Genomic DNA, 23,547 nt, shown 5'->3' with positions numbered 1-23,547 from the left:
CATTTATATTACTAATGATTGATAGTTTTAAAAATCAGTTAAATTAAATTAGACTTAGAAGTCAGTTAAATTAAATTAAAAGTATATAGAAGCAAGAACCCATTGTAAACAATAGTCTGAATGAAAAACACCATAGATAACAAAAATTAATCAAGGAAGCATTTTCTTAACCTTTTATGTTTATTTAAAAAATTTATTGTAAGTTTATTTAAATAGGTAACCACATAGTCTCTCAGTCACCTACAATTTTAATTTACCAAGTGAGCAAATCTGTGAAAGTGATTTTGATTTTGCTTTTCCAAAGTAGAACTCTAAATTTAGAAAAAAAACAAAGTAAACATTTTATAATATCTATTGCATGTAAAAACATCTTTGGGATTTCCCCAAGAGCTTCCAAAAAATCACAAATATGTGTTTATTTTTTCTTCAGAAAAAAAGAGAGATGTTAGAAATAATTAGGTTTGTCTCTGTGAACATTACATTATAGTGGAAAAGTTTTTAATCGCTCTGGGAAAGAACATCTAGTTGTGTGAAATCAAAACATTTTAAATAAAATTTCAAAATAAATGTGCATATATTCAAATGAAATTTTTATCTCGGTTTATTAAGATACGAGCTGGAATTTTTACACATCTACTTCTTATTTTTGAGTAAAGATCTAATATAAAGATTTTTTTTAAATGAATAAAATAAGCAATCATATTGAGGAATATTGCTCAGGGCAAGAAAAATGTTTAAATCAATTGTTTTAGCACTGATGACTCAAGAGTACTGGAAACAAAAATTAGTCATATTATGAAGTCTGAGAAAATCACAGAAAAATATAAAGTATCAAAAATAGGTTATCTTTTATGGTATTGAACTGACTGCATTGGTAATTGCTCTTATTACCTTAAAATACTTTTTTAGGAGGCCCAAGAAAAATCAAAATTTCCTAAACAAACAGGATTGTCATTGAATTATTTGTATCTAACAAGAACTATTTGAAAGTCTACAGCTTATGGAGCACTATGAGACACTAACAGTGATAAAAATAATTGTTTAAAGAGGTTAATTGCTCTTATCAAGGCTTCATCTTCATCACCGGGACATAAACAGTTTATCTTGCCATCAATACTAAAGGAGAGAGGATATTTTACTCCAGATGACCATATAAATATGAAATAAAGGGATATATCCGAATAAACAGAGTAAGTCAAATGGGCCATATAGGTTTTAAAATTGCATAGATACTGAATCAATATTATCTGATTTTAAGGTTCCACTTCTTTAAGATACTGTGGAAAATTTTACATTTCTAAGAGGATTGTTTTTCTTTATTACTGCTCAGTTGTATAATCTCTATGACATATTTAATTATATGTGCATTAAATTATATGTTATCTTAGACTTTCTAAGCTGTTCCATATAAGTAGATTCCAGCTTCCTAGATATATTGCAATATTTTATATCTTTCAAATATTTTGAATCTTTGAAAAGCAATTTAGAGAAATGTGTAAATATACCTATTTTTACAACAAAAATATTATTTTAAAATTAACTATCTGAAATTTCACTCATAGGCATGAACTTCAGACACGGCTTATTTTATTCAGTGACTACTCTCTCCAAAAGCCCTCCCAGTAGAACAAGAGTGCATTTCCCTGCTGGATTGATGTTAGGCTTAACCATGCGACTTTTTGAATGTGACACTAGCAAACGCTTGAAATTTCCTTTCATTATTGAGTTGTCCTCTTGTGCTTCTTCCATCACCATGGTGTAGCTTCTTCCATATAGTTGCTGCCTCTTCAGTCTGGTTTCAAGTGTTACTGGACCCATAACATGGAGTTAAGCATTGCTGCTTGAAGCAGAGCTCCCTATTCAAGGACCACTTGGGTCAGCTAGTTACAGTTGAGTATGAGATTACTACTGTATGTCACTGAGTTTTGGAATGTTTTTTATGTATATTTATTGTGACATTAGCTGATGATGTATCTCACTGCACTGTTTTATTTTTTTTCTCCTTAGCCATTTTCACTGATTCTTATATATGTTGCTATTTTGTCTGTTTTTTTAATATAAATTTATTTATTTTATATATTTTTGGCTGCATTGGGTCTTTGTTGCTGCATGTGGGCTTCTAGTTGCAGAGAGCAGGGGCTACTCTTCGTTACGGTGCCCGTGCTTCTAATTACAGTGGTTTCTCTTGTTGCGGAGCACGGGCTGTAGGCACGTGGGCTTCAGTAGTTCTGGCTCGTGGGCTCTAGAGTGCAGGCTCAGTAGTTGTGGCGCACAAGCTTACATGCTCCGCGGCATGTGGGATCTTCCCGGACCAGGGCTCGAACCCCTGTCCCCTGCATTGGCAGGTGGATTCTTAACCACTGCGCAACCAGGGAAGTCCCTATTTTGTCTTTTGTATCATTGATTTTCCTTGCTAGAATGTAACTTTCATAAAGTCAAGTGTTTTTGTTTGCTTTATTATAATTCTACATACTCAACACCTGAAAAAGTGCTTGGTGTGTAATACATGCCTGATAAATGTTGAATGAAAAAAAATATAATTAAGATCCTAAATTTAGTATGCTTAAATTCATAAAATAATAAATTTAGATCCACCCTTTCCTCTTTACACATCAGGACACTAAAGCTTGGGTAATTTAAATGAGTTGACCAATGTCCTAGGATTAGACCCAGTAGATTAATTAAAATTTAAGAATAGCTCGTAATACTATGACATTTAAACATTATTTTAGTAAAGCCCAATATATTAAAAAAAAAACTAGTTTACATCATCACAAACTGTGAGCTGGCTTAAGTCCATGGATAGGTATCAACAATCCATGGACAGTATGAAGAAAAGCTGTCCTTGCCTTTGCTCCACTGAAATTAGATAATGAAATTTAGAGGATTTAAGGATTTATGGCCACAGAGTTCTGGCAGATTGGATTCAAGTTGTTGGACTGATCTTTTTCAAGAATTAAGTACCTTAACTTTGGATGGTCATACTATTCTGGACTATGGTGTCAGGTAATAAGTCCAGCAAGGTAAACCTACTGGCACCACATCCTAAGGAGGGGGAGGAAGGTGGGAGAGCCCTGTTATGGGCTGAATGTTTGTGCCTCCACAAAATTCATATGTTGCAGTGTGATGGTATTAGGAGTTGTGGCTTTGGAGAGGGGATCAGAATTAGATGAGGTCATAGGGAGGAGCTACCATGAATGGGATCAGTCCCCTTAGGACTCAGGAGAGAGCTTTTTCCTCTGCTCTACTCTCCATCCTATGAGGATAAAGTAGAAGACAGCAGTCGGTAACTGGAAAAGGTCCTCACCAGAACCCAAACATGCTGTTTCCCTGATCTCAGACTTCCAGTCTCCAGAACTGTGAGAAATTAATTTCTGGTTTTTATAAGTCACCCAGTCTATGGTATTTTATTATAACAGCCCAAGCAGACTAAGACAGGTTGTAAGCAGTCTATCACAAGGTCTTAGCACAGTTTTCAGGATCTTCAAGAAGACACAACTCAGTGATGTCAGTAAAGGCTTGATATGATGTGATCGCAATGTGCAGCCTCACCCTGTGAAGTTCTGCATTAGTTCCATCTGTGAGGTGGTCTTCTCTGTCTAATACAGAAAGCTCATTCCTATGAATGAATTTTTGTATCTCCTCCAAATTGATCAGTTGATCCCTAATTCTCCATGTGATGGTATTTGGAGGTGGGGACTTTGGAAGTAATTAACTTTAGATGAAGTCATGAGAGTAAAATCACCATCATGGGATTAATGCCCTTAGTGAAAGAGGAAGATAGAGGAGGTGTATCTCCTGCGAGCATGCACCAAGGAAAGGCCATGTGAAGACATACCAGCAAAAGAGCGCTCACCAGGGACCTGACTATTCCGGCATCCTGATCTTGGCCTTCCAGCCTCCAGAACAATGAGAAATAAATAGTTCTGTGAGAGTCTCCTAGTCTAAGATATTTAGTTACAGCTGCCCAAGCTAGAACATTCCCTGTGCTAGTGAGAACTGGGATCACTGTGAAAGGTCTTCATTCTAGAGGAAGGGCAGAAAGCTGTGGCAAACTGGATGTAGAGATTGATATTTCTGGACAATTAGGTTAAGTAGGTGCCAAGAGGTAGTGATAAATCCAATAGTTAAACACAATGACTATTTCATTTGTTTGTCTGATATTGATTCATTTATAATATTTATCCTCTCAAGGGTTAGATATTTCCTAAAATTCCTTAACAACTTTTCATCATCATAATCTCTGAAATACATGTTCACAATATTTAATCTGAATCAGATTATATCTGTCAGAGACAGACAAAATGTGATAAAACTAGAGTAAGTTATAGTATCTGTACACATGAAGAATGTGATATTTCAAATTTCCCCAGGAGGTCCATGTAAAGTCTGGGTTAAAAAAATACAGGTGAGCAGTAAAAGATTTTTTCACCTTTGTCTTTTAATGATCTATTATTTTTATCTTATGGATGTAGACATAGACTTTATATTTCTTTCAGATGTTCCTTGAAATTATCATGAAAGGTATAAAATGTAAATAATTGCTGACATTAGAACCAATTTACTTCTGCAAATAAGCCATCTTCTTTAAAGTCTGAACAATTTAAATGTATTATGGTGAGTGTATAGGGTAGGTTCATAAGACAAGATTTTAATCACAGATATAAAATGTTTGTCTGCTATGAACAAGGAGTTTTCCTAAGTGTTATTGAGATACTCTCTTTAAATGTTAAAATCATGGTCTCACATCTTACCTACCTCATCCTGTACGTGTAGCAGAGCATGCTACTGGAATTAGTTATTTTGAAAGACTGCAAAACTTTAGGAAATAATTGTGCAATAAAACAAAGTTTTATTAATTATATGGAATACATGTTAAGTCTAGAAGTAACATAAAATGTGTTATAAGGTTATTAATATCTCTATATCCTTAAGAGGTTTCTGATTGCTAACAACTTTTATACAGGAGAAAATTCATTTGAATATTGCTATTATCTCTAACAAGAAATAAAAGCAAGTGCAGAGAGCTCAATGAGAAAAAAATGTAAATGAAAAATTCAGTATTTCATAACAGGCGTTTTTACCATGTTACTATTAAATTAATCACATAAAATAATTAAGTCTAATTAATAGGTAATAAGTAATGAGTACCTACTCACAAAACTTGATTCTAATTGCCATCAAATGTACTATGTAATCGGTACTTATTGCATTCAACTACATATCACATGCTCGTTATCTCCTTTGTTTTATAAATTGGAACTTTAGTTCAACTCATGCTTCCTAGAAAGGGTAATGCCTTTGGAATGTTGAAAATGAACTGGCAGGATGCCAAGGAGTCTGCTTAAACTGAAACACAAAAGAGGTTTTGAACAAAAAAAAAGGGATAATCTCCTAAGCACCTTAAATTTAGTGGTACTATAATAAATGTGGTTGGTATCAAATTATAAATGGCTTAGTTCTTTTTCATTCATTCTTAACAATATTACACTGTAGTTTCTTGAATCACATAGTAAAGAATGGTAAATGTTTTGTGACACTGTATAATTTCTTTGTAATGTTAATAATTTCTGTACTGTTTTGAATCAAAGATGGAGAATAAAAACATTCTTACCATTTCTAACATACAAATATTTATTTACATCAATAACTTTTCATGGTATTACATGCCATTGCATTAAATTGTTATTACTACTATAAATTTGTCACTAAATAAAATATCCTATTTTATAACAACACAGGTTTTAATTATCAAGAAATAAGCTTATTTGATAAGCTAAGCATTTATCATGGTTGTTATGTTGCCCTATCCAACCAAAATTTATACTAATCTTCATATGAGAAGATAATAAGATATTTTACAAATAGTAGCATTGCAGGCATAAAAGAGTGTTCTGACCTTCATAATACAATGACACTAACAAGGAAGTTACTTACAAGTGAAAAAGAAGAACAGGCTAAATTTTAAATTACAACCATGGTCACATGTTCCAAACGATTATTTAATTCCATACTCAAAAATAATAATAACTATAGACAAAAGATAACATAACAGCATTTACTCTGCTCCTACCACATGAATAAAATCTGAATTTTAGTTATTAATGATATTAAGATGAATAATTATTTTATTTTCTACTTAAGTATAAATTTATCTTTTTCTAGAATATTTATATAACATAATAAATTTTCATCATAATATTCATCCACTTTAAGCATTTTTTACATGATTCAATTTTAATAAATTGTAGTAAGTACCTAGAAGGTAATAATCTCATTACCTACAATAGAGTAGAGCTTGGGCACATATATGGGCAAACTTATATCTTGCTAAATGTAACATAAAGTTTGAAAAGTGAGCTGGGCTCCCAGCGTTCTGGAATCCATCAGTAAATTTGATTGTGAAAAATAGAGCATCTTGAGTAAGGCATATGAAGCAATACTGTAAGAGTCTGGGTTAATCAAAGAGGAAGCTAGACTGTCAGAGATTTTCAAGTAATTTGTAACAGATATTTAAAAGAGATTCATCATGGGGAGAAAACAAGAGGCCATAGCATAAATATAGGATTCATGTATAGGTTAAATCCACAAGAGAAACTCCTTTCATTTAAAGATTGAAAAAACAAAAAAGGAAACATGTCAATAGAATACATGAATAAAGTTTGATAGTGTGTTTATTAATCTTAAAATATAAAACATTTTCCTTTGCTTCACATGAAATTCAGCCTATATCAGGAGAATTATTCCCTTTATAGGTAAAGGATACTATTAAAATTCTGAACCTCAAAACTCTAAAACTCAGCTAAAGACATCATATCTATCTATTTATTTAGTTTTAATTTATTATTATTATTATTATTTTTTGGCCACGCTGCAGGGCTTGCAGGATCTCAGTTCCCTGACCAGGATTGCACCCAGGCTACGGGGAATCCTAACCACTAGACCTCTAGGGAAATCCCTTATCTCTCAATTTAAAATTTGAAATGATTCACATATGTAGAACTTACTATACTTTCTAGGTAGATTAAGTGTGGGTATAGATAAAAATTTCAAAAAAAAAATTGACTACACAGAAGATTGATACACAGCAGGAGAAAAAAGAAGATCAACTTCTTACTTTTCAGGACTTTGCAACTGAACAATCTTTTGATCAGGGTAATGGTTTCTTTAAGGATGTATGATTATGAAAATAAAAATAAAATTTGAAAAAAATAATGAAGGGAGGAAATAAATTAAATTTGCTGAAAACTGAAACTAAGACATTCATACTCTTGTTTCCAGGAGCTAGGGAAATCAAAAATTCTTATGACAAAGTTTTCTTAAAAACAGAATATATATACATTTCTGTTTCCATAATGGCAGGACAAGACTGTGATAGCCCAACTCCCCTACTGGTAATAATTAAAAGGACTAGAAATAGCACAAATCAAGCAAAACAACAACAACAAGACTACCCTAAGGCTTCTGGAAAGTAAACAAAATCAGGGATTGTGGAGGGGAATGAAAACTAGTTTCTTTTTTTGTTGTTGTTGTTGTTGTTCAGCCTCATTGTTTGTCTAGAGAGCAGGTACTAGATAAGGAGCGTCGAAGTGATTCTGGACCTAAAACACATCCAGAAATATAGAGGGTATTCTGGAAAGAAGCCAATACAGGTTGAATACTGTGGGGGTAATCCCAGACAGGAGTCAGAGAAGGAGATGTCATAATTCTGTATATAAAACCACAGAAATCTCAGCCTAAAATCTGAGCTTGGCATGCATAGAGCAGATACAAAAATGTATAGCAAAGGCATTAAGAAATCAACTCTGAGATGTGAATCCCTGATTACAGGAGGCAACACAGAACTTAGAGGTGATTATCTACTTAAAAATACTTTTTTTCCATATAGTTGTCAAGACCCAGAGTCTGCACAACATAATATTTACAGTGTCCAGAACACAATGCAATATTTCTCAACATTCAACAAACCAGGAGAATATGACCAATTCTAAAGGGAAAAGACAATTAACGTATGCATATCCTAAGATGATTCAGATGTTGAATCTACCAGATAGAGATTTTAGAGCAGCTAATTTAACTATGTTACATGAGGTAAAGAAAAAACACATAAAGAATTAATGAATATATAAGAAATCTCAGCAGAGAAACAAAAAATATAAAACAGAACAAAATTAGAAATTTAGAGCTAAAACCTTAATATCTTAAACAAAACAAAAACCTCACTGGATGGACTCAGTAGCAGAAAAGAAATGATGCCATAAAGAATCAGTCAACTTGAAAAGCAAACAACAGAAATCATCTAGAAGAACAATGAGAAATAAAATATATAAAACTGAACAGTATCTCAGAGATCTTTGAGCCAAAAAGTCTAATGTGTGTAAGTAAAGTCCTAGAGATGAAAAAGAGATTAGGACAGGACAAATGTTTGAAGACATATGATACAAAACTGCCAAATATATTGACAAATATAAATTTACAGATTCAAGAAATTCAGTATACCTCAAACAGGATAAACCCAAAGAACACCATACCTGGATATATCCTAGTCAAAGCTATGAACAACAAAGATGAATAAAATATCTTGAGATTAGCTTTAGAAAAATGACACATGGGCTTCCCTGGAAGTGCAGTGGTTAGGAATCCACCTGCTAATGCAGGGGACATGTGTTCAAACCCTGGTCCGGGAAGATCTCACATGCCACGGAGCAGCTAAGCCCATGCACCACAACTACTGAGTCTGTGCTCTAGAGCCTGTGAGCCACAACTACTGAGACCATGAGCCACAACTACTGAAGGCCGTGCGCCTAGAGCCCATGCTCCACAACAAGAGAAGCCACAACAATGGGAAGCCTGTGCACCGCAACGAAGAGTAGCCCCCACTAGCCGCAGCTAGAGAAAGCCCACGCACAGCAAAAAAGACCCAACGCAGCCAAAAATAAATAAATTTAGAAAAATTAAAAAAATTTAAAAAAAGACACATGGCATAGAAGGGATAAACAATTCAAATTACCATGGATTTATCATCAGAAACCAAGGGGGCTAGAAGACAGTGGAGCCATATCTTTAAAGAAATGACAACCCAGAATTCTTTCCAGGGGAAAAAAATTTCATCAGGAATGACAGAGAGAACATTTTCAGATGAAAATTAAAAAAATAATAGACTCTATCCCCAACAAATATGCTCTACAATAAATGGGGAAGAAATTCCTTCAGACTGGAGGACAATAATATCAGAGGAAGATCTGAATCTTTAAGGATGGTGGAAGAGTAAAAGGAAATGGTAAAGAGATGAGTAAGTAACTTTTCCTCTTCAGTTCCTTACTATATCTATAACTCTTAAAAGAAAAATCATCATAATTTCTGGTGAGATTCTCAATTAATATGAATACAGATATAATACATATGATATTAATAATAAAAAAAAGATCAGTGTGGAGCCCTTGTAAAGGCACCTATATGGTTGTCAGGTTTCTATATTTAATGTAAAGTGTCAGATAATTAACTCTGAGAGAACTTGAACAGCTATTGAACATTAAAGTACATTGAGTCAGAGATTAGTGCAGAAAATGAATAATTCATGAGGAAGACATATATGGGAGAGAGAATAATGACCCCCCAGTGATATTCACATCATAATCTCCAGACCTTTTGAGCATGTTATTTCACATGGGAAAAATAACTTTGCAGCTGTGATTAAGTTAGGATGCTGAGTTGAGAGAATGATCCTGGATTACCCAACGTGGGTCCAATGTAATTGCAGGGAAGTCAAATATAGAGAAGATGTGAGGAAGGAAGCAGAGTCAAAGTGATACGATGTGAGAAAGACTCAATCTGCCAAAGCTGGCTTTGAAGTCGGAAGGAGACTGCAAGCCAAGGAAGGTGGGCAGATTCTAGAAATGGAAAAGACAAGAAATGGGAATCTCCTGTAGGGCTTCCATAAAGGAACACAACCCTACGGACACTTGATTTTATCCCAGTGAGAATCATTTCCAACCTCTGACTTCAAGAACTTAAAATAATATATTGTGTTGTTTACAGCAATAAAATTCTTGGTCATTAGTTATAGCGACAATAGGAAACTAAGAGAAGATAACTATAAATGTGTACTCTGTCACTGAGCCTCAAAATATATGATGCAAAAATCAACAGGATTAAAGAGAGAGAAAAAAGTTCACAATCATGGTGGAGGATTTTAACAACCATCACTCTAATAGAACAAAACAAATTCAGTAAAGACACAGAAGATGAAAGAACACTAACACCCATCTTGATCTAATGTATATTTATAGAGCACAATATCTGCAGAATACATATGTTTTTCAAGTACACATTATGTATTCACTAGGTAGATCATATGCTGGGACAGAAAATAAACCTCAATAAATATGAAAACAATCAAAATCATATAGAGTGTGTTTCCTAAGCACAACTGTATTAAATTAGAAATAAATAACAGGAAAATATCTATGAAAACAATAAACATCTGGAAGCTAAACATATCTTCATAAATAACTATTGACCAGTGATGAAATCACAAAGAAATATAGAAAATATTTTCAACTGAAAGCCAAGAGAAAGACAACATATCACTATTTGTGGCATGCAGTTAAAATGCTACTTAGAGCGAAATTCCAGAAAAAGCTGAATAAACCAATATGCAAGACTTTAACAGCACAGGACGAGTGCATCTGTGATCAAAAAACAACTTATAGTTTGTTAGCAATCAGCCCTTGAAAAATAGAATATCCTAAGTACTGTATTTTAAATACTATACAATAACTTATGAGGATGTAAAATAATTAAACAAAACAACTTGAAATGAGAAATGAAATTCTCACTACATATGTGAAACACAGGACCATTAATATTAGGAATACACAGATAAAAATCTAAGGTGATGTTGATCAATTACTGATAACTAATATAATTCAGTTTACATTGCGCTTTGGGTTAAACACTGTGTAATAAAAGGCCACAATTTTCAGGATAAGCAGCATTAATACCATTAAATACATAGCACTGTGAAATCTCCCATAACCGCCACTAGATGTCTCTAATAACTGACTTTGGCTGCATTCCTTCTAAAGTTATGCATTAAATACTACAACATGAACTACTGTATTTTGATTTTCCCACGAAAATACATGTTTTTCAAAGCAGAAAAGTTGTTTTAATAAACATACAAAATGAAAATAACTTACATTCAATATCAAGGTACATGCTTTTTTGGTGCCCTCCAATTCTACTTGCAGCTTCACAGTCATATCTCCCTGAATCTGACAACTTCACATCTTTAATATGCAGTGATGAGCTTCTGTGCTGCCCTCTGACTTCGATACGTCCGTCTGGGCTCTGTTTACATTGATTCAGGAAAAAGAAAAATTTTATGCTTATTTTGTATAAAATGATGATGAAACATATTGAATTTATCATAGACACAATAAATGAAAATAAACTCTTACCTGTATTCATTTTTTATTTCAAAAAAGCAGTGTTTATTTGTACTTTACTGTTTTTAGCTAATCCATTGTACCAGCCCACTTGCCTATAGGAACACTGACTTGTAAGTAGTAAAAATGTAAACATAAGTTTTATCAACCTCTTTTATTTACTATGTTTTTTGCTTTTTATAAAGCTAGTATGCTCTTCTAGGAAGGATTTTGTTGTCTTTCAATTGTGTTCTTCACAAACATAGCAAAATGACAATAATGCCTATTCAATTCTGTTTAAAACCTACCAGTGAAAATGATATTCCTGCTGTATTTTAGTTTTCTATTTCACTACATAAGGAGGATATATCAAGATGTATGAAAATTAAAGACTTTAAGAGGAATTTATACTTTTCAGTTTTGGATGAATGCAACAGCATTGCTCATAAGCATAATTGGTACCATATGCATCATAGATACACTATTAAAAACACAGCATTCTCAGGAAGGCATTGGAAAAAATATGGAAATTATTAAGCACTTAACTCCACAAATATGACTCAAATCAAGGAATTGCTTATAATCCAATAACATATAGATTATATTTCAAATAAGAATTATTGTGTGCAACATAATTATAGAATTTTCTTAAATCAAATACCTTTATAGCACACATATTTAAAACAAGAATAGTTTATTCATTGAATTTTACTCTGTACTATCAAGAAATATAGTGAACTTTTAGCACTTTATAACTCATTGGAAACATCTACTCTACCATTATTGAATTGATTCTTTTTAATATTTGAGGTTTTAGTGTTCAATAAAATATTGTATATCATACATTCAATTGAAATATGTATGTTATTATAAACAGTATAATGGTTAACTTTCTATATGACAGATTTGATTTGATTTTGAAAATTTCAATACATGTGTGTACTTTTCATTATTAAAATGATGTTAACTATTTTCCTTTATTAATATTAAAATACTATCTTAAAGCTTTTTTTCAAACATGTTGATTGGGGCAAAATATGGTTACTTTGTTTGCTTTTTAATTTTATATAGGAATGCAATCATTATACAATCCTCTCACTCACTCATAATTCACTATCTGGAAAATGGTCTTCAAAAACAAAGAAATAAACAAAAGCATATTAGGGATGTATTATGTAACTTAGATCAAGATTTCTATGTCAAAAATATGTTCCCCACCTCCCAAGTATTGCTAAAGAAATAGTAAGGTGAAGATTTCAAGCAGAAGGGTATTCTCTTCTGCCAATTTTTAAGATGGTCAGCTGCCAAACCCATTTACTTAATTGAAAGAAAAGAAAACAAAATGTAAGAATCCACAGAAGTTAAAAATCAGAATGAATAAACCCAAAAGCAAAACGGCCAATTGTTATACAAGGTAACTAACTGCTGTTCCGTAACTAAATAGGTATTCTTTGGTCCTTATCTCATTGCAACTCTGTTCATCATTAAATCCTATTGAACTATACCCTTCCTTTCTTGTGTGCCGACTTCCCTTGGCTTTCAAGACACCCACATGATCCTGATTTTTCTCCCAGTTTTGGTTGTAGTTTCCTTGGGCTTGGTTTCGGTTACAGCCTCCTCTCTTCCTCACGCCCTCTGTATTCTGTCCTGGACTCTAGTGTCTTTTCAGTCAATACAATCCATTTAGGCAATCTTATCCCTGCCCACATCTACACTGATGATCTCTAGTCACTCTTTCTCCACCCAGGATCCTTCTTTCCCTGGAGCTACATAACTACATAGGTAGTATGTAGTTTCTAGAGCTACATATCACGTGCAGGGCAAGTCCATTTGATATATATCTCAAACTAGCATGTGCAGATGAATACATCATGCCTTACCCAGCATCACCTGCCCTCTCCCAGTTGTCTTTCCATGAATGATACTAATTCTTTCCCATGCCCCATGCTATACCATGTCCTCAGTCTTGGATCAGTTGCTGAACATTTATTCATCTATTTATATTCTGAATAATGATAAATCTCAGTTTATCATCTTGCTCGACATTATGATTTCCAATTTTCAGCAACTGTGTTTCCATAGACTTATCTGCTCTCTGCCTCTCCATTTACAGTTTTGGTTGTGCTGTTAAGTCGGAAGGATATTGACAGGCGTCTCTGGATTTCAGAGAGAACAATCACATCCAGGCTGAATGTGACCGAAAAAGACTCCCTGACTCTGCAAAAGCCTTCAACATTATGCTATTTCCTACGTTTCTCTTAGCAAAAACTCATTCCAGCTGCAGAAATTATTTCTTGTGTAACTAAGAATAAGTCTTCTTTTTTTTTACAGCAAACTTTTATTTCTCATAACAACTTTATGAAGGTTTCACATCCCTGGACCTCATACCCTATAATTACAAATAACATTGTATTGTCTCCCAAATAAAACCCCAATCTATTAGCCTGATGCTTACGGACTTCCATATGGTATTACCTTTCTGTTTAAGCACAGTTTACAATTTGGATATTGTTAATTTGGATTCCATTTAATGTGAATTATTTGTATTGTCATGAATGTCCTGTGTTTTCTAAGCAGCCTTCACACATCTTTCCCAAATCTTTCCCCCTTTATCTCTTCCATATTTACACAGAAGTATTCTACCATCATTCTTTCAATTTCTTGCCCAGATATCAATTTATTTTCAAAATAATCACTGGTTGACTGCTATACATACATATATAATGTCCCTGTGCTTTTCTTGGGACACATTGCTTTTTCTAGTCTTACTGGAACTTCAGATTTTATCCTGCAGTTTGATATTATAGTTGTACAAATGCGAGAATATTTTTATGGTACTTTGGGTGAAACTCACCTGGACTAGTACCTAGGACAGAATCATTACATTCTAAAATTTTTATAAAACAAATTAAGTTATAGTGAAATGTACATATAATTGAATAAAGGAAATGTAATACTTCAGCTATACTTTACTATGGGTTAAAAACGTGACATTTAATACCTTAATTAGAATGTTACAAGAGATGCATTAATAATGATGTGAAGCAAACTGTTCCTTCTTTCATTAGGGAAAATATTGTTCTTTTGTACATTAAAAAGTAAATTTACCCACCTTAAAAATCAACAGGTACTTTTGTTATTATGATATGGTTTTTGACTTGTAGAAAACTATCCGTGTGTGTAAAGTTAGCATGCTATTAGTAAAAATGGTTTTATTTAAAAGTGTTTAATAATATATCTAAAAGTAATAGAAATACCAGAAGAATAGAATTTCTTCTGGAATGTGTGTGATTCATTGAGAAATTGTAAGTCATTTTCAGAGTTGACATTGGCTTTGTAATAATGCACAATATGCATTGACTAGAAGACCAAAGTCATTTCTTCTCATTTCTGACACTCCAAAGGACATCTTTCTCTTTGTGCTACAAAAAGGCATTACACATATCTGAAAGAAAATTCATTATATCTTGACTTTGATTCACCACCTACTGAAGATTCATTTAAGACACCTGATATTTGATTGAGACAGGTTAATGGGTATATTAGCTCTCCATCTAGTATTTTCAGTTTCTATCACTGCATTAACATGATTAGAAAGTGTCTGACTGTACATTATTATTCCAATCCTTTACAGAAGGACTCTCTGGAATTTAACTTGATATTATATATTTTGCCTTTCTGGAATGTCAGCTTAAGAGCTACTTGAATAGTATTTCAATATGGGAACATATGTATATGTATAACTGATTCACTTTGTTATAAAGCAGAAACTAACACACCATTGTAAAGCAGTTATACTCCAATAAAGATGTAAAAAAAATAAAAATAAAAAATAAAGTCTATTTTATCTGAAAAGAAAAATATTTTGATAAAATGATTATTTATAGAGTTTATTGTCCTTTCAATAATCCCTTAATCAAATTTCTATGTGATAACTACCATCTTCAGTTTAGTTCAAACATAAATATTTTGTTGTAAATTTTAATTGTTGGGCATTTGAATTTATATAATGTGTCATGTTTATTTTTGTAGCTTTACCTAACTAGACATTTAGTGCCAAATTTGGGATCCAACTGTAGTACACAACCCATCTGAGTTGGACAGTATTCCTTTCTTTCTTCTTCCTCACACTCTTGTCTTTGAACCTTTTTAGAGTCATTGACCCTTTGGCCTTTTGAGAAAATTGTGGATCATGTCACTTACTCAACATTTTTGCTATATATGTGCAATTGTTTCACAATAAGCATCCAGGCGCTGGGGATATAAGCTGAGCAAAATAGAATAATTTCCGCTCTTTATGGAATTTAAGTTTAACCGAGAAGACAGATATTACTTCTAAGATATAATACAAATAAACTCAAAAATACCATGTGGGAACACCACAGTTTCATTTTGGGGGTGTTAATGGAGGGATGGGTTAGAGTCAGAGGTATGTTCCTTGTTAAACCGAAGTGTGGATTGGGATCTGGAAATGGTGAAAGAGGGGCAGTGTTGTAGAGAGAATTCTGGGCATATGCCACCAGAAGGCTTATGAGAGAACTGAGAGAACCCAGTAGGTGCAGAGAAGAGACTGTGAGAATGTGGGTTCTCCTGACATTGGACAGGCTGATAGGGAACACGTGCAGGACCCAAGACACATGCAGACACACAACACATTTGTACCCTTTGACTAGATGTTATTTTTTTCTCATTGTATGATATGCAGTTTTGGGGGAGCGATTCTTTTTATTATATATTATATTTGCATTATTTGCAATGGCATTAAATCTCTATTGAATGTAAATTAAACAGCTTCAAATACATAGATGTAGCAGCAAGGCATAACTGCTAAATGTATAAAAAAAGAAAGCAGACTCTTTCCAAACATTATTGGCATTAATTTACCCAAACTGACTTCTCAAAATCATGATAAAGTTTCATTACATTCACTAATTTCTGCAAAGAAATTTAAGCAGAAATATTGTTTTGCTTTTATAAGAGTTCTATATTTACTCTTAGTTTTAATGTCTTTTTCCTCTGGGCTTGATCCCACCTTCCTAAGTGTACTCCTATTTTGATGTCATAAAATAAACTTTTGTACAATTACCATTCCTTCTAGCAATGTAAATTGATGAAACAAAGAGTAATATGTCCAATAAAATTTCTTAACTTTTGCAGTTTCTTCACTGGTTCTAGGGCCCTTTTCTTCTCTTTGAACATACAGTCAGTAATTTATTCAACAATAGGAATTGAATATAGGAATGAATAGCTGCTAACACATACAATAGGTGATAGTTAGATACATACTAAATATTTTACATTTATTAGTTCATAACACTGCTATGATCCTCATAATAGTGCTATGAGATGGGGACTAATATCATCCCCATTTTAAAGATGAGCAAAATGAGGCACAGAAACATTAGATAACTTGCCCAGGTCCCACACAGCTTATAAGTGATAACAGTGGGATGCCCAGGCTGTCTGGCCCAGGAGTTCATATTCTGAATTACTTTTGCCATATGGCTCACTAGCTGGGACATAACTATGTGGCTGAGTTACATACTGTACCATAACTATGTGACCAGCAATCTGCTGGGTTCTGAGGACAGAAAGATGGATAAGAAAGGCAAAGCCTTTAGTCTCAAAGGTTAAAAGGCTTAGAGGAAAATCATAAATTTCATCTGACATAGATGAAATTAAAGAAGAACACCTAGTAAAGTCTACAGAGGTGAGGAACAATTACTTGCAGATATTTCTGCCTAAACAGGGGCCTGAAGGATAAGTAAGGCACCAGACTGGCTGCGTAATTTGCAGGGCCCACTGAAAACTGAAATGTGAGGTCTTTTGTTCAAAAGTTACTATGAATTTTAAGACAACCACAGCAGCACTTTAAACCCAATGCAGAGTCCTTCTGAGTGTTGGGCTCTGTGCAACTGTACATGTCACATATCCATGAAGTCAGCCCTGGCCAAGTAAATAGGAGGAAAGTTAGGAAGGAAATGGGAACTACATAGGTCTGGACTAGAGGGGAAAATGACATGTTCAAAGAGTTGAAAGAAGCTACCTAGAGCTGGCATATCCGATATAAGTTGGAGCGAGGTAAGACGTGAAGTGGCTGGGGAGACAGACAAGAATGCCACAAAGAGCCTCAAAAGTCAAAGCAACATTGACAAAAACATGAAAGCATGCTCAACATCCTTAGTCATCATGAAAATGCATACCAAAACTCCATACTACCTCATGCCTTCAGGGATGGCTATAAACAAAAAGGCAGGTAATAACAAGCACTGGGCAGGATCTGGAGAAAATGGAACTTTAATGCACACGTGATAGGAATGTAGAACAGTGCAGGTGCTTTTGATAAAATGTCTGACAGGTACTCAAAATGTTAAACACAGAGTTACCGTATGATTCAGCCATTACACTCTCAAGAGAATTAAAGATCTATGTCCACACAAAAACATGTACTACATAAATGTCCATAAGAGGATTATTAATAAACCCAAAAAGTGAAAGCAACACAAATATCCATCTACTAATGCATGGATAAATAAAATGTACAATTTCTATATAATGAAATATTATTTGTCAATAAAAAAATGAGGTACTTACACAAGTCACAACATAGATGAACCTTGAAAACACTATGCTAAGTGAATAGAAGTTAGTAACGAAGTATGCATTTTGAATTCTTCCATTTTTACAGAATTTCCAGAACAGACAAATCTATAGATACAAAAGTCATTGCCTAAGGCTGGCAGGTGGTGGTAAGGTGACAGGGGAGTGACAGTCAAGTGGAGCAGGACTTGTTTTTGAGGTGATGAAAATGTCCCCAAATTTATTGCATTGATGATTGCACAACTCTGTGAATATACTAAAAGGCAATTTATTTAATTTTACCCTTTGATGGGTAAATTGCATGTTGTGTGAATTATATGTTAGAAAATATTAAAAATTAAAGCCAAAAGAAAGAATGAGTGTTCTATAAAGAACTGGAAAGGACAGGCAAGGTTTCAGGCAAAGGAGTAGGGAGAATGCATTTGTTGTTTGAGGGCATCATTCATGCCTCAGGGTAGAGAATAACTTTGAAAGGGGGAAGAGAAAACACCAAGAAACATACTGCAATGATAGTGTTCTGGGAAAAGGTAGAGGTGGATGAGATGGAGAGAAGTGAGTGAAATCTAGAAACATACTGAGGAAGAATCCACAGCATTCAGTGAATGTTTAGATGGGAGCTGGTGATGGAAGAAAGGAGGAAAAGGATATTTTCAAGTTTCTGTCACAGATCCCTGGATGAGAAATCTGATTCATTATTTGTAGATTGCTGTAGATATATAAAATTATACATATATATGCATATATTCACATTTGACCATAACAAATCATATTTTAATAACCAGCAGACATTATTTTCCATATTATATACCCAGTACTTTACTATTTGAAATTGAAATGCTATGATAATCAGGCCCAAAGCAGAATAAACTTTTCAGAGATTTTAACTTAAAAAAATTAGAAAAGGTGAATTCCAACTGATAATTGTTAAAATGCTGGTTTTCAGAATGTGACTTGAATATTTTGTATTGGTGTCTGTGCGTGCTGCCTTCTTTACCTTAATAGTAGGTAAGACCAGAGACTACAGAACCAAATGGGAAACTTTACATCCTGTTTGTGCCATCTATAAGCTTTGTAACCTGGAGTCAACTACTTAATTTAGCTGTACCTCAGTTTCTCACTCTGTATAATGGCTTTAAAAGTACAACCTTTATAGTATTATGAGGGAGATTAATGATCTGAATATTTGAAAAGAGCTCAGCCCCTGTTAAGTAGTTGGCAAATAAATTGGCACAAAACATCTGATATCCAGATCTAAATGATAAATATGTGAGTTTACACAATATCCATTTCATTGTGAGGTCCAAAGGCATTCTGTCTCAAAGGGAAATGGCACCTCTCCTATCTTCTTACTTAACAATGCATTATTGTTGCTAGACTTTTCTCATGATTCCTTGAACCACATGCCAGTTATTTATTTATAACATTATAAAATACTTATAATACTTTATCAATGAAAATATGTAAGATATTCAGTAAAAAACAAAATTAAAATTAGGAAGAAAAGCTACTATAGGACAGCAAAATTACTAAATAAATAATAAATGATAAAACATTTCACATATAAATGATTAAATTGCCAAATAATGAGATTTATATTTTATTTCATCCATAATACTAATAACAAATCCCTAGATATTGAATTTATCTGTAATTGCCACTACATTTGTGGATGGTTTGGCTGTATCCTTGACCCTGCCCTTCATCAGAAGTACGTTCCTTGCTCAAATGCCATGACTTTGGTGTCAAATCCTTGTCTTGTAGGCTTTATACAGACATAGGATATGTGTCATTATTCAATGGTTTTAAATTTGTGGATTCTAATGACTATGTATCATTTCCAAAATGTATATATTATTTAAAGCTGTATTAAGTATCCTGACCCCATGTCTATATCACTATTACTTATGGTCATTCATTGTGATTGGAGTTCTAAGCAAATAAATTAGGAGAGGAATGTGTTTGTAGTACGGCTGATCATTTTAATTTTGGCAACACCGTTGTTGACTCTGAATGACAAGATACTTATTTTTTTGTTGTTTCTTGAGTGTATGTGCAATTTTAATCATATATGAAGATAATAGAACAAAATATTTGATATCAGTGTTGTTCAGAAAACTCAGGACATAGGAATTCAAGCCATAAATATGTGCCTAGCGTAGAAAGCCAGTAGGCTTTCGATCCATTTAAAATATCATTGCTTTCCCCAAGGTTAAGAAGCCATGAAAAATAGGTTGATCGCTATTGTTTCTGAATTTCCAATTTTTCTGTATATCCTTCATAATGGAAAATAAGCAAAGAAATAAAACTCCTTATTAAAAAATCAATAAGGGATAAAGAAGCCAAGAAGAAACTTAAATCTAAAAGTTACATTCTATCTTGAGCTAAAATTTAGTTTCATGGCACACAAAAATGAGAAGATAGAAAGGAAGTCTGAAAGAATCAGGCACATTATACACTGAAATTCTTCCTATTCAACATTTATTATAAGATGGTCAGGTGTATTGTGATGATTTATGCACATAATTGATCTTACCTTGTGAATATTGATATCACATTATTACACCATACTGCTCTGGAAGTAACATAATGACTAAAATATAGACTCCAGTGTTTCAAAGCTTTGAATAAGCCATAGGTTTGGTTCAATGTCTTTTTAATTCAGATTTTAAAATGTTTTTCTTTATAACATAAACATAACCAATTGGAAAACAGATGAAGTGCAATACTAAAAATATTAGAATTGGAATGGCATAACACTGATAATGACTGAGGCTGTGTTAGAACGTGGGGTTTCATTATACCATTCTCCAGTGTTTGTTTTAAATATACGTCACACATTTTATCATGGTAATTTTTAAACAGCATAACCAAGATGGGATGTGTTCCTTCATCCGATTTTCTCAATTGTTAGAACATACAGAGCAGAGCAGAACCCAAATTAAAGTCTAGAGCATGCTGCTACAGCCTACTTACAAACCCATAGATTTTTGTATTGAAAGCCCTGAGGTTTTGCTGTCATTATTTTGCAGAGTTATCACAGTGCAAGTTGGTTAATACACAGTACATAACTTTTGTTGCTTTTCCCTAGGTCTGGTTAGAATTACTTAAGTTTGTGTAGCCTCAGTGCTAGATACATGATAAATGCTATTATACTCTGTGATGTAGTTAGTAACAAATGTCTCAGCGGTATGGCAATCTTGTCCAAATTAGAGACAAATGAAATATTTTTGCAAAGCTAAAAGCACAATATGCCACAGCAATTAGTACAATAAAGTTAAATGAAATGTTTAAAAAATGCCTGACACATAGTATATATTCAATGTTAATAGTTATTATCCTTTTCCTATAGTATACCTTTATACAAATTCCTACAACATGTTCTGTAAAGGAAAAACTACAGTGTGAAGAAATACAAAATATTTTGGGAACATTCTTTCTTTGCTCTATCTAGTGAGACAAATAAGGACCCTGTTCTGAGCCTTCTTTGGCCAACACTCACTCAAAGCATGAAAAAGACACAGGACTGCTCTAAGTATATGTATGTTTTCTTCTTGTCTATGTTTCATTTGGATAAATTGCATTTTTCTGTCTTTGATTTTACTAGACTTTTCTTCTGTAGTATCTAATCTTCTGTTAATCCAATCCAATGTCTTTTTCACTTGACATTTTTCTTGATCTCTAGAATTTTGTTTTTAGTCTTTACTTTGTCATGTATCTCTGTATTATGCTCATGCTTTCCTTTTACCTTGTAGTACATATGCAGTATATGTAAAAAAAAAAAAAAAAAAAAAAAAAAAAAAAAAGATGTTCCTATCTACTAATACTGTTATTTGTGTCAATGGATCTGTTTCTATTGATTGATTTGGTTTTTTCCCTATTATGGGTTATATTTTCATGTACCTTGTATACCTCATAATTCTTTATTGGATGCCAAACATTGTGAATTATATACTTTGAGTTATATGAAAACAGTTTTATTCTTTTGAGGCTTTTAAACTTTGTTAGGCGAGCTGGGAGCATTCTTTCGTTTAGGGCTAATTCGACCATACTACTGAAGCAACGTACTTCAGTATTCCAGTGGTTCTTTCTGTGGCCTTGGATAGTTTCCTCACACACACATACACTTATCAATACTCAGCTAAAGACTCTTGGGGAAAGTGATGAAGATCTCTGGAGCTCTTTCTGTGTGAATTTCTTCTCTACAGGGCTCTCCGCTCTCTGGAACCCCATCCTGTGATTTCTAGCACCCTAAGTCATTCAAACTCAGAACACTGTCTCCTCAAATAAAAGAGTCAGACTCTTCATCCCTGTGCTACAGCCTGGAAACTCTCTACAAAGTACGCTCAACCAATCATAGGGGTCACATCATTTGTTTCTCTCCTCTCATGGATCAATATGCTATCCATCATGACATAAATTTTGTTTGTTGTCATTGTTTAAAGTCAGAGTATAAATCAAGCCCTTTTTTGTCTAATATGCCTGGAAATATACGTTTTAACAAGTATTTTAAATTGTCACTAGTCCGACACTTAACATCAGAAAATGCAATGCATTTACCATCTAGTAATCAACTTTTGTCACATATATGAGAATTCTTATAGTATACAACACATTGTTATTAACAGCATACTTTTATCAGACTAATACCACAAAGTAGAATAGTACCTGGAAATGTATGTGTATATTTTTCCTTCTTTTAAAAAATCACATCATTTCAAATGCATATTAAATTATATACAACATAGGATATATAAGAAATGTTATGAAATAATGTGTATAATTACTGCCATATGTACTGGCAGTGTTATAGCAAATATATGCTCCTTTTTTAACACAGCTATGCTGAGTGACTCATATACTTTACTCCAGTGCCTCATTTTAGGTGGGAGGCTCAAGAAGATAAAAATATTTCTTATCTCTGTGTTTTGAACTCTTCTCAGGCTGTCTTACTGTCTGGCAATTATGCAATTAACCTAATTATTTTAAATAAAAAGCACTTTATTTATTGGAAATGTTTTATATTACACATGCACATAAACACCAAAAACTAACAATACATAAAAACACAGTTTAATCAAATCATTTTGCTGCATAGACAAAGAAACAAGCTACCTCTAAAAGATGGCTAAAAATTAAAACTGTGTATAATATACACGAACTCCAGTGAGCTGCTTTAGTTTGGTTTTGGTTTTGGATTTTGTTTGTTTTGTGGTAAAATATCTATTCATAAAGAAAAGACAAATTAAAACAAATACTGCATATACAAACTAAACTTTTTATAGTTTAGAAGTCTTCAATTAAAATAGAAGGTACTCTCTAGAAAGGATCTAAGTTATCAAGATAATAAAATAATGAATAGGAGAAAGAAAGGTGGAAATGTTAACAAAATTTATTTATTTTTTACCAAAAGCCAAATGGTGTATTAAGACAGTTTCAAAGTGTGGAATAAATGAATCAGTGATACAACTATAAACCATAGAAAGGAAAAGATACAGTGTGGTCTTTGTCAAAACATTAA

The 23,547-nt window shown here is 33.2% G+C and overlaps 1 protein-coding gene across 4 annotated transcripts in view; it reads right to left on the bottom strand.

Annotated features, from left to right (window-relative positions):
- NCAM2 (neural cell adhesion molecule 2) overlaps window positions 1–23,547 on the bottom strand; it is a gene marked incomplete at both ends in the record, with an annotated part of 481,818 nt that overhangs the window by 105,746 nt on the left and 352,525 nt on the right. For all 4 annotated transcript variants that reach the window (XM_079704995.1, XM_079704996.1, XM_079704998.1 and 1 more), the window contains one exon: window positions 11,202–11,352. In XM_079704995.1, the coding sequence (XP_079561121.1) occupies window positions 11,202–11,352 (151 nt within the window). The remainder of the gene's footprint in view (window positions 1–11,201; window positions 11,353–23,547) is intronic.

This window comes from Hyperoodon ampullatus (genome assembly GCF_949752795.1).
Source record: "Hyperoodon ampullatus genome assembly, chromosome: 5".
NCBI classification, from domain to species: domain Eukaryota; kingdom Metazoa; phylum Chordata; class Mammalia; order Artiodactyla; family Ziphiidae; genus Hyperoodon; species Hyperoodon ampullatus.
Note: the sequence above shows the minus strand (reverse complement) of the source record. Positions and strands in the feature narration are given on the sequence as shown.